The following is a 13069-nucleotide window of genomic DNA, read 5'->3' on the forward strand; positions in this document are numbered from 1 at the left end:
TGGCTTTTGAAGGTGGATCAAGCGGTTAAGACGCATCTAGTTGAGCTATTGACATATAGGAAGGTCCAGGCATCTAGACTATGGCTAAGGATATAGCCCTAGAAGTGCATAGGGTATCAAGCTTGGTTTCTTGAAGGCAGCATACAGTACAGTGTAAAGAGAGTAAGGTATCTCTAACAGGACATTGCTTAGCAGGCATTCAGAGGCTTCTTACATTCCAAGATACTATTAACATGGTAGTAGCAGGCATGCATGCACACACGCATGCACATACAAACCTACATACATGCGTACATGTGTGTGTGCGAGCATAGAGCCCCTGGAAGGTCGACCAAATAGTAGGGCGAGCAGGCTAGATCAATGAAGCTTGCTTCACTGAAGGCCAGCCCGGCGTGCACCTTGTTAAGATTTGATTGGGTTAGTCTTGGTTTCTTGTGGTGGTGGAGCAGTAGACCTCCAGTACTGGCCAAGGCCTCAACATCATCCTCAGCAAGTGATGGGTCTGAAGGTGTGGCCCTGAGTTAGTCCAGACAACATACTTGAGGTGAGTGGTCTTTTATGAGTGGGGGATTGCATCCAGTCCCAAAAGGCCACTAAAGATGACTATTAGAAGCTTGATGTGAAACTAATAGTTAGTCAAGGAAACTGTTACTCTGACTATACCCTACCCTAAATTTAATGAGAGGCTCGGAGATGATGGCATTTGATATAGCAAATCAAGTTTCCAATAGTCTTACATATGTTAGCATTTTTTTAAGATGAAAATCATGTACCAGTTTCATCTCTGCCGAAAGGAATGCTTAAAAAAAACTTAACCCATGCAAAAATATTTTCATTGTAATAATTACAGAGGTTGCTTTAAAAATTGTCCGATGACCTTTATGTTACCATATCTATAGCAGATCATATACCACTCCATTGTGTATGTCATTGCCATTATAACAATACAACAATTATATTGGTTGTTATTTAAGAATAGCTATATTTTTAAAATCTAAAATGGTGCCGTGGTGGACAAAATTCTCACCACTACAAGATCTGTGGAGGGTCAAATGTATGCAGCCTTATCCACACATGCAGAAGATTGTTTTCATGTTTTAAACTTATGAAACCTAAGTTTCAATAAAGCAATCTTATCATTGTGCAAAAGCCTTCCCTATATGTCTAGATCCTACCATGGCAAAATTTTGAAATATATGTATGATGCCATTGCTTGTACACCGAGAAACAAAAAAAATAAATAAATATTTGCAGCCATTGGATCACTATTACAAGCCATTATATGCCCACGATGTCCATTAGGACCGAACAATATTTTAAATAAAATAACAAGTACTTTCAAATATATACCTTCATGATGGTCCATAATAGCGATTATGATTATTCATAACCATTGCGGGGATAATCATTACATTGAAATATGTCACCATTATAGCAATTAATAAAGCTTAACTGATCAAATGATTTGAATCTTTACATGAATAATTTGTAACAGTTATTTGTTTATCCACTATCTCCATAATACAACGTACTCCCTGTAATACCCAAAAAAAAAAAGTTATACTTTAAGAACACCATGATGCATTTCAGTGAAAACTGATATGCACATTTATAAACAGCCTGAAAGAGATGATCAGACAAAAGAATTACAGGAGTGGAATTCATGAACCTGTTAAGCTAATTGTTTTTTTATGACTGCTAGCGATCTTCCAGCCTCAATTGTTGTCCTTTCGTACTTTTGCCCTTTCGATTGATTCCATTGCTTCTTCAAATGATTTCTGAACACAAATGCCAGAGGGCCATTAGATTCTCAAACCACGATATTCCCAATGTGCACAAATGAGATGCCTTCAGGCATTCTATAAGAACTAAATCCCATCAACAACCACAAATATGTGAAAGTTAATGTTGCAGAATGGTTCTTTGAGATTAACATCAAATGAAGAATACTATGGGTTGTCTTAGATGTCAATAGCCACCCTTTCTTTAGCAACTGACTTGGAAAGGGGGATGCATGTAGTTTATCAATTCCAATCAACTCTGACAATTCAAATGGGTTGAATAATGCATGAACACCACATGAAGCATTATTTCATCCATTAACTTTGCAGAAAATCCACATGTTATTGTCTTGCAAAAAGCAAGCACTCATCAGTTTCAGCAGATTGAATCCAAGAAATCTGATTTCAAAGGATGAGCTAACTTGTGTATCAGGACTGAAAAATAAGTGGCCGGCATATGCTACAGGGCTGGCACTCAAGAAGTGAAGGCCATAGCAGATGGACATGACACAGAAATGGATGGATCTCAATTTGAAGATACAATTACTGAATACAGGTGGAAACATACATAAGAAAACACGGACCAAGAAGTGCAGCAAACATCAATCATAATGAAAATTCTCACTTTCATATTTGTAGGATTAACTTTAATTCTATGTAAGTTACTCTTCTATAAGAAGGTGCAATGTCTACCCAGAAAGGCCAATTGATAGTATATATCATAAGGAAACAGATGGTACACCCAGTCAATGAAAATGTTCTAGCTTCACAAAAGAATAGTCGATATTGCACAGCAATATAGTACCTGGTAGTTCTTTGGGCTATTTGAAAGTTTTTTATCAGAAAAGAAGATATCAACTACCAAGATCATCTCATTATTATGAGATTCAACTAAGGTAGCTTGAAACACTAAAAGATGGAGGAGGTTATATTGAGATTTTTGATCTCAGAGTATAGCATTAAAAGAACTATGCGTGCCAGAATCAAGCCCTCTTGATAGGCTGTTAAAAAGATCTGCATACTGTTTTTTGACCTATCAAAAGAAAGGGAAATCTTTGGATGCTCCATGAAGTAATGCTGCCTAAGCCACATCAAATTCCTGCACAATCGTTTGGATCTACCATAGTGAAACAGGTTCAGAAACTTTTCACAAAACAAGGCAGCAATCTTCATTAAGACAATAATTTGAAATACACCTGGGACTGGAGATGGATATCAGAATTGGAACAGGAAGCAATGTTCAGGCTTTTAAAAAAAGCAATTAACAGTGTCATCCAATTGATACCTTGAGCCCACAGATACGAACTCTACATTTCTTCTACTTCTTAATTACTATATAACTACTGCCAGAGGGGCATCAGCACAGCAGCTTGGCACCCTGATTCCCACAAAAGCAGTTCCCGCTCAAAACCCCATGGGTATCCTGTATCCCAAGGTTTCAATTTTCAAATGAGGGTAATGAGGCAGATACCAGCCAGGCCAGCTCACAGCAGTTTAAGCCTGCAAATAAGTCATGGTAACCTGTGACCTTATCAGATCCCCACACATTTGGGTGAGGTCTGACCCAATTTTTTAAACCAATGGGTCAGGTACAGGTCTAAAATATGACCCATCTCAGGTCAGGTCTGGGTAATATTTCTTTCTAACTGATGCAGAATGGCATGATCCATAGACTAACTAGGTCTGAAATGGGTCAAACATTTGATGACCGAACCTGACCTGGCCTGGTCCAATCTAATTTAAACCAAAACCCCATAATTTCTAAATCCCTAATCCCTCTGTTACTCATGCTGCTGCCATGTGGTCTGTAGGTTGGATATGAATGTTATTTATTTTGGGGGAGGGGTGGTGGTGGTGAAGGCTTGATTAGTATTGAAGCACATCATGGTTGATAATATCAGGGATAGAATTACACACCAACGACCATTTTTAAGTTCTCTTTCTACTTGTCATCCATTTTTCTCTGAATACACAGCATGTTTTTTTCTTCTTTAATCTTGCATTGGCCTTGAAGCTAGGCTTGGCTTGAGAAGGTCTGAAATGCAATCAAGTTGGATCTGCGACATGTTTGACCAAACTCAGCCTGAATGACCTAATTCAACCCAGAACCTTAGGACTTCTAAATCCCTGAAACCTCTTGTCATTCATGCTGTCATGAGATCTGTTGATATTAAGGTTATTTATTTGGTGGGCTGAAGACCTGATTAAGATTGAAGCGCATCATGGTCGATGATGTTAGGGATAGCATTATACACCAATTTTTTTTTAAAGTCCTCTCTCTACTTGTTATCCATGTACTTCCTTTTGTTGCAATAAACAGTGTGTTCCTATTTTCGTTAATCTTACAATGGCCTTGAAGCTAGACTCGGCCCAAGAAAGTCTCAAACATTAAGTTGGATCTGCTTACATTTGACTCAACTCAGCCTGAATGACCCAATGGGTCTAAAATGTTTTCCATAGACCTGATCTGACTGAACATGGTTAGCCAATGGGTTAGGTTTGAGTCTAAAGTCATGGCCCCAAGGGCAACCGAGTCAGTTGGACCTAGCCTTGTAGGAGGCGTACATCAATTCAAGGTCCAGTTTACGAGATGGTAATGTACAATTCAAGCATGATTGAGGGTGCTCAGGTTCGGGTTTACAAATGGTTTGTTGATGGATTCAGTAGGGGACCCCATCCGCCCCCCCAAAAAAAAGGAAAAAGAGGAAGGGAGTTTTTTTTTTGGGGGGGGGGGGGTTGTGGGGGGTGTTGTGGAAGTTAGTCCACAAACCTGTAGGCTGAATTATATACACATAACCACCCACAGAGGCAAAACAAAACAAACAGCAGATAAACAGGCCCCTTGCATTATAACAGCAAGTCAATCAAGTGGCACCTATTAAGTTAACTTACTGAAATCTGTCAATAGGTTAAAAGATGAGAAGCATTAGAACTAAAACAAATAAAGTAAATAAGTAATATAACAATCATCAATCAGGAACTCATGTCGCAGGGAAAGTATTTGGAGCATAGTTATGTTTAATAGACCAAAGCTAATAAAAACCAAAAAAAAGGGTACAGGAAAGATATGAGAAAAAGGCATGATCTCTTCACATCCAAGAGTCTTATGAAAGCCACATGGTTAGTCCAAGATGAATACATCTGGCATGGAATATGCCTAACTTCTGAAGGACAGTCTTGTGCAAGGAAATTAAATTATGACAACATGTTTGAGTGCATCTTAACCAGTAAATATGGTTCAGAAGGCTGATTATGATTTTTGGTGTCAAATAACACCAAAACCTATTCATTTTGAGTAAATGTAGGGGACCAAACTCTACATCTCTATATACACAAAGAACTTATACAATAAGGAAGATATGCTTATTCTTCAAACTAAGACCTGCAGGCATAACTTGATGACTGTCAGCTTTCCTATACAGCAGTGGATAAAAGCGCAATGAAGGGCTGGGCTTTCCTTGCACAAACAAGGCCTTCTGAAATGTTTTGTGGTAACATAAAAGTAGTAAGGCAAGGCAAGCGAATCCAGCCTAATGGAAAGTAATAACTATAATGCTTTGATGGAAGACGTAACATACGTACCCCAGAATTGATAAATTTCCAAAGACCTCCTGCACTTCTCTCAATAAAAATAGCTCCACCTAATATGGCACTGGAGAGAGAATTGTCAGTGCAACACCTTAAAAGTTTGACATTTGTTAACTGAATTGTCATCATTACATAGCAATATGTTAAAGAGGAATAAAAAACTGATTCTCAACAAACCTTAATATATTGTTACATTTTATTATTGTCACCCTTCTAAATGTTTGCATAGTTAGCTATATTACTGTACAATTGATTGTTAGTCAACCAAAAAAATGGAAAGACAAAATTTGCAAAATCATATACAATATGTAACATGATCATGAAAACCACATAGAACTGTTGACAAGCCAGTCCTTTGAAATTTTGTATTCAATCAAAAGACAGTTTCATAACAAAATGTTGATATTTTAATCTTTCAATTGTTGGGCATCCTATATAAACAACCCACTTTTGGAGAAAACAAAAGAGAACTTCATTGGCAGAGGAAGTTCATCATGTCTAAGGAGGCTATCAAGGAAATGGAAGCAGTCAATATCATCATGCAGCATTACTGCAGACATGAGTTCAAGAAAAAAGGGGTAGGGTAACCATTGAATTGCCGACCCACCATAAATTTTTGTAGGATGTTATCTAATCAAATCCAAAGATCATATGAAGACTACAGGGGCTGAACTGGATGTACATATGACAGTAAACCTAAAGACAAGAACCTCAGATTTGATGTGGCCAAGTCGTTGCTCCATTATTAATTATATTCTCTCCAGCTTTAGGCTAAAAACTATAATATTATATAGATGCCAATTGTTCTCAAACCTCTCGACCATAAATTGCCAATTAGCAACCTATACAATAAAGACAATATTTGAACATCAGGCAAATATCCCACAAGGGCTATACGACAGACTGGTGCACAGTCAACTGCACAGCAAAGAATGGTAGTAACACTGCAGATCCAGCAAAACAACTGTATAAAAAAATCAAGCACCGGTGAGGCTGATGGGTGTTTCATAACCAAAGAATGACCCAACATGGTGGGATAGTCTACTTTCTATATTACCTCCATTTTCATCACATCCCAATACACAACATCAACTACCAACTTGGTATTTCCCATCCTAATCGCCAAACAAACTATTGTTCCAATTTCTATAATATTCTTATACAATCAAGGCTTGAACAGAAAACTCTGATATAACCACCCATCAATCTTGTAGACTTGCACATTGTCAAACATTGAGTTTATCTCTTGGCTCACTGTTAAAGACACAAATACTCAGAAACCAGAATGGTTTAAGGCCCTGCAAATCCACTACAATGATTGAGAAAGGGGTATAATCTAAAATGGATCCAAAGAAACTTGAGCACAACATCAAAAATAACTTTCCATCTACCAATATTAGAAGCTTACCTACACTTTAACATGATATCTTAATCATTATTCGAGGTGAAATTAAAAGATAGGCATGTATCATAAACTTGAAAAGAGATCCAATGCCCAATGCTTTTGTCCCCCTGGTCCAAGGAGCTTATTTTGATGGTTTCACAAAGAACAAGAACCCTCCTCACTACAAACAAGGCATGCCAAATCTTCAATCAGTTCCCACCAGTTCTTCTAGACATAGCATAAAAGAAACTAATTATAAAATATGCTCCTCAAAACTCATTGCCACTTCTTCCATCAGTTCCTTCCAATTCAACTAGAAATAGCATAAGAGGAAAAGCTAGGTAAGTGAACCATTTGTGATCTTATTTGGTACATTATGTCTTCCAACTCAAAATATCTTTGTTCATCTTTTTAAGGGAAATGGCGGCCGAAGCCACCAAACTCAATATATCACTTATATTATCTTTCGGGCATGCTGCACATCTTGTATCAAAATGAGGGGATGTGCCCTTTTCCCTTCCCCTATTTCTCCCTAAAATTACTCTGTCAGCTGTACCTCTTTATCTATACCTAATGATAAACCCTAAAACTGAGAGATTGTTTCCTTTCTTCCTATTCAATCAGTATAAGTGCTATAAGGAATCATGGTGAAATCTATTACTAAAAGTCAGATATACACAAAAAAAAAAAATTAAAATCGAAGGGCTTTCTCTGCAATGCTGACAGCATTCCCCTCCAATAATCACCTGGTATAAGTAGCTGTTTTGAAGAATAGATAACAGTTATTCCTGGCAATATGGCGCATAGTCTGTTTCTTCTAAGATGAGTATTATTACCATGCTTAATGCATCTTATTGTCTTGTGACGAGTTTTCTTTGGCATGTCTGCACGTACCTGTCTGCATGATGAGATGTAAATTTAACCATCATGGAGAATAAATAGATTCTACTTTCCAAAAACCAGTAAAAATAGTGCCTCCCAAAAGCTGCACTCCCTGTTTATGGGGCATAATGATTTGGTTTGCACTTTTTAATTCAAGCCCACTAAAGGGGGAAACCTATGGAATAGCAAATATTCTACTAAATGGTTGGATGGGTGATCTATTAAAAAAGAACCTGAATCATCAAGGAGTTTACTTGTACTAGTTAGAAAGTAATACGTAAATAAGAACTTAAAAAAGCTACATAGTGTCTGATCCAAATCATTGAAAGTTGTTTAGTCCACATAGCCTCAAATAAACCACTCTTCTGTTGCTCAAGTGCATTCCAGTATGGTTGCCCAAGAGTTTCAAGAAAATGAATATAAAAGATATAGCACATACACTGTATAAGATAGTGAACATAGCAAATTTGACAAAGAGGAAGAGGAGATTGACCTCTTACAGATTACTCTTCTACTTTCCATAATTATTGTAAAAGATTACATTGGTAAAATTTAGATATTTCTTATTGTTAAAATGAAAAATATAGAAGACAGGGCATAATTTTAAGTTCAAGTTAGCATTTTAGTGGACTTGTTTACAAATTCTGATTCCAAATAATATGCCACTATTTAATTATGTTGTTTATTAGCACAATGGAATAGTACTTTAATATTCCACAGCATGTGCAATTGTAGGTAAATCAACATTTCTTCAGAATAGTAAAATTGATTTTCTAGACATTGGAAATATGAGGAAGCATAAGGAATAACTAAAATGTGATATATATTGGAGGTCATCCTATGCAAGAGGGAATTGTTTGGAGTTGGTTGACTGTCCTCCTAGTTTACCAATAGTTGAGTGCACACAGAGCCAGAAGTTAAAGTCTCTCATGTTGGTAAATTTTAGCACTGCTACTATCACAGTGCAATGCCTAAAATTACAAAGAACTGAATCTTTTCTTGACAGATGCAGTTAGTTCCAAGGAAGAAAAAAAACCTTTCTTCACATGTTTGTTTAAATGGAGAAATCATCTTCATCTAATGTTTCAATGTGTTCATACATCTAAGCATCAGGATTCATTTGCTATCTCAAACAACTTACATCATTTGACTCAAGAGTGTGTAACTGCAGAACTAGTATTTCTTCTTTCTTCGGCAGTTGCTTAGGTAAGATAAGGGTTCATAGTCATGTTCATAAGTTGCTTTCCATGACAATGTCGATATATCATTTATTTTATCATCTGTCTATCATCTTGCATGTTCTTTTATTTATTTTTTTAAGTAGTCTAACAAGCTTACTGAACATTCAATAGTCATGTTTGGTGCCCAGTGTAAAATGTCATTTGGGTTCTACATTGAAAAAAGAAAGAAGGTTGAGAAATTTGGCACTTTATATCCCTCACACTGCATTTTCAAGGGATAAGATAAATTAACTCAAAGAAGCAAACATGGTGACAGAATACAATTCTTATGTAGTAATGGTTCACATTCTGAAACTTTCTAGTTTGAAATTAATGGTTAATCTAGTGACAATGTTCACTCACTTCTATTCCAATCAAAATTTCTGTTATGCATCGGAAAGGGACATTATGAAACCTTGATTGCTTCTGATAGTAAACATTTACAGCTTATAACTTCATCAATGTCTGTGCCGAGGTGTGAATTACGGGCTATACCAAACTTAATGTGTCAGTACTGGTATTTATCAGTTGACAATAACTCACGCCACCTGGTGTACCCTTTGCAATTAAGGATCAAGTGCATTTAAACATTTCATAAGAATATCCATAGTGCTTAGATTTGATAATGACTGAGAATAATGCCAAAGTGCACTTGAAGAATATGAGCAAAGGCTTAATGCAGGATCCATCAAGTTATAAAATTAAAGCTTACAACAGAAGAGTTAGTTAACAAATACGCATAACCATACAAGTGGATCAAGAAATGCTACTTTATAAACTTGTTGCCCAAAAAGATTATGATGGGTGAACTGCTCGAACTATTAAATCCACCACATATTCAATTCCGTTCCTGATCTATGCTTCTTAATACCTCCTAAGAATTTTCATAGTGCATGTTTTATGCAAGTTTTCTTCATTACAGATACAAAATTACTATATGAACCCAAAAGTGTATGAATTCCTAAGTAACGAGAAATTACTCTTACAAACTAATGTGTATTTGCAGTCATCTTTTCTAAGTATTGCAGTGAGCTTCTAGCAGATGCAAGTTTATTAAGGGTAGCCCATAACAAAGAGGAACAATTTGTGGTAGAATGATTAAGTGCTAAAATGACTGCAAGTTAAACAACAATAACATATGAAACATTTCAGCTCCTTTTGTCGAAAAATCTTCAAACACTGTTCTGAAGCAAGGTTCATGAAGACCATTAAACAACAATGGTTATTGCACATAATCTAGTATGACATATTGAGGAAATTAGACAAAATGATTGAACTGCCATTTCATTGGAGAAAAAGTTGCTGGAAAAGATATCATCATCCATTTGTCAAAATCAAAGACCAAACACAAATACAGTGGGGGATGGGGGCGTGGTTGAGGGTAGGGTGGGGTCATGGTCCCCACTTAAATCCAGAAATTTCTTAACATAAGTATGGTCCCCCCTCTCAACCCCTCAATCTGATGGCCATCATTACTTTATTGCATTTTATAAATATTGTTTTTACCACGAATCTCAGCCTTATGAATCCCACAAAGTCACAGTTATTTCATAACAACCCTGTTTTTCCTTTTGGGATCCTAAGTATCATCATTTTAAGATTCTTTTTCCGATTCTAATTCTATGAAGACTTGGAGATAGGCAATGAGAATCCATTATTAACTAAGCTCCTAAATAAAATCTTTCTTATGAGTTTCCAATTCCAAAACCTATGGAAGCCTAGGCATAGAGATCAGCCAATTGTGGTTTTCTCAACTAAACACTATAGTGCCCCCTCCTTGCATTATCTCAACTCTCATCCTAGTCCAATGATCCATTGTTTCCCTCTTGACAGCTTGGTTAACCGAACCTTCTTTATTTCACCAAACAGCTCATAACTTGCTCTATCCTTTGCTTAAAGTTTGCCTCCAGCCTTCTCAAGTTCTTTAATGAGAACTTGCCAAGGAAGGTAAGTACCTCACCAACTACATTAATTTTTTAAGAAATCATACATTGACATTATCTTGGCTTAGTTCAGTAGCATCTGTCCTCATGCAGAAAGACATTTTCTTTCCATCTAATAGCTGAAAAATGGTTAGTGCTATAAATATGACTTTCTCCATTGGACTGTTTATTCCATCAATATCCTCAGGAATTTCTGATTTCTGATTTGATAATATTAATTTTTGTTCATGAAAAAAAAATAAAAATAAAATAAAAGCCTTCTAGTTGATTGTTACAGCAATGACACAGTTTACTCTAGAGATCTCAAAGCGGAATCTCCCCCCTCACCACCACCAACAAACCACCCCCCCCCCCCCAACCAACACCCCAAATCGATGGATGCTGGCTCCACTGCTGCATACATAGCTTAAGGGTATGGCATAGAGTACATATCAAACAACAAAGAGCCTTCTTCTTGTCATTCCTTTCTACTCTCTTTATTGATGTTCTCTCTTATAAGTGTCATCCTTGCTAGTAAATCAGAAACTCCACTGGCTTTGTTTGTCCATGCACTTCAACTTTGTACGTTACTGCTGAAAGTCAGAATCTAAAACTAACCTCCCAATAATTGATCTAAATTAACAAATTAACAAACGCATCTAGCACCAGCAGAAAAAAATAGAGCTCCCCAATAAGCATCAAAAAACAATTCTGGAAATTATTTGTGAAACGCACACTAGAAACAGAAAGCCGTCATCTTTCTTTTCCCCAAAGATAAAACAGGGGGAATTTAAGTGACAATCACAACGATAGACTTGCAAACATGCATACATTTACACACGAAACTACCTATCAAAAGCAAAAAATTATATCATGAAAACGAACAATTCAATGATAAATTCTAAGAAAAAATTACCTTGCAAATGCAATATTCACAAGAAACCCGCGCCTCGTTAGAAACCGAAACACGGATTCCACATCAAATCCCAACCCACCATCCCTCGGCGGAGGGCGATGGTAGCCGTAGCCGCCGCCGCCGCCGCCATACCCATACTGGCGCCCTCCATGGTAGTAAGAGGAAGAAGAAGCCTGCCCGCTGCTCCACCGATCAAAAGACCCACCTCGACGCCAGTCATAGTCGGCGCGCTTCCGATCATCAATCAAGACCTCATACGCCTCGGATGCCTGCTTAAATCGAAGGGAGGCTCCGTCCCGGACCTCTTCGGAGGACTGGGCGTGCCTGTCCGGGTGGAATTTGAGGGCGGATCGCCTGAAGGCCCCCTTTATCTCCTCCTTGGTGGCGCTTCTACTCAATCCCAGGGTCTTGTAATAATCCATCTGCGAGGAAAAAAGAGCGATTTTGGGAGAGGGATTGGGGCCGGAGAGGATCTAGGAGCAAAACTCATATGAGGAGAGAGGAGGATCAAGCGACGAGGATTTTCGCGGGGTTTGTGCTGGAGAAGAAGGTTTCGGAGGGATCCATGAACGAAGAAAAAGAGGACTTCGCCAGGGTTTAGTTTGTGGTTTGATTTGATCTTCGTGTTTTGTGATTTTATTTTTAGAGTCCGAGATTACCGGAACACGCGTGGTTTGTCCCTTTGCCGTGACTTTAATTGGAAGGAATGGAGGGACGCAGTAGAATGACGACTCATATTTAAGCATCATAGCCACCGATATGTTTACAAATTTCTTCTCCTTCCATATCAAAATTTTAAATCTCAGTAATGTCATCATTTAACGATTTTAGTCATTTTTTAATGTATTTACAAAAATAATGCCCATACAATGCACGTGAAGATAATCAAACCAAAATATATTTTTATATAATAATAAAAATTTGAAAATAAAATAAAAAATGTATTATAAGTGAAATGTGTTTCATAATTATTAACTGTTTTACTTTCAACATCTTACTAATAAATAGATCAAAACTAATGAAAAAGATAAATTGTTTAACATGTGTCCTTGTGTGGAGATAATGAAAACTGCAATGTAATTTTGTGTAACATTCTTATGTGGTTTTTTTCCATAAATTTCAAATTATCTTTATTCCTTTTAACATATTATTTTCTTTCCAAACAAACCATATGACATGATGAAACAGTATTATGTGGGTAATTTTCCTACCAAAAAACATATGAGATGCGTAAATATTATTATTACCATAACGAGGAATACCGTTTCCAATTTTTTTTCGAATAAATTTGAAAAGTCTCACTAAAAATCTACTTTATTCTTTTTCGGAGAGTCCCACTAAAAACCAATTTTTTTTTGATGGATAAAAAATATGGG

General features: G+C 36.9%; 1 protein-coding gene across 4 annotated transcripts; it reads right to left on the reverse strand.

The window, feature by feature from the left end:
* Positions 1–1283: 1283 nt before the first annotated feature.
* Positions 1284–12415, reverse strand: LOC103722284 (chaperone protein dnaJ 72). 4 transcript variants are annotated; one of them, XR_003388563.2, is made up of 5 exons: positions 11694–12408; positions 5364–5433; positions 5164–5257; positions 1670–1778; positions 1284–1535 (listed from the first exon to the last, which is right to left on the reverse strand). XR_003388563.2 is itself a non-coding variant. In XM_008812772.4 (4 exons), the coding sequence occupies exons 1-4, from the start codon at positions 12113–12115 to the stop codon at positions 1768–1770; spliced, it is 597 nt and encodes a 198-aa protein (XP_008810994.1). In that variant the 5' UTR covers positions 12116–12408; the 3' UTR covers positions 1284–1767. The 4 variants fall into 4 exon arrangements, 3 of the variants coding, with proteins under 3 accessions (XP_008810994.1, XP_008810995.1, XP_008810996.1); XM_008812772.4 differs by having other exon boundaries at positions 1284–1778; XM_008812773.3 differs by lacking the exon at positions 5164–5257 and having other exon boundaries at positions 11694–12401.
* Between the last annotated feature and the right edge of the window lie 654 nt (positions 12416–13069).

The sequence above is a fragment of the Phoenix dactylifera genome, chromosome 1, assembly GCF_009389715.1.
Source record: "Phoenix dactylifera cultivar Barhee BC4 chromosome 1, palm_55x_up_171113_PBpolish2nd_filt_p, whole genome shotgun sequence".
NCBI classification, from domain to species: domain Eukaryota; kingdom Viridiplantae; phylum Streptophyta; class Magnoliopsida; order Arecales; family Arecaceae; genus Phoenix; species Phoenix dactylifera.

Coding starts and splice junctions, on each gene's coding strand:
- LOC103722284 (XM_008812772.4), bottom strand. CDS start 12,115: ATGGATTATTACAAGACCCTGGGATTGAGTAGAAGCGCCACCAAGGAG. Junction 5,434..11,693: donor GTGAATATTGCATTTGCAAG/GTAATTTTTTCT, acceptor TTCTCTCTCCAG/TGCCATATTAGGTGGAGCTA. Junction 5,258..5,363: donor GGAAATTTATCAATTCTGGG/GTACGTATGTTA, acceptor AAAACATTTCAG/AAGGCCTTGTTTGTGCAAGG.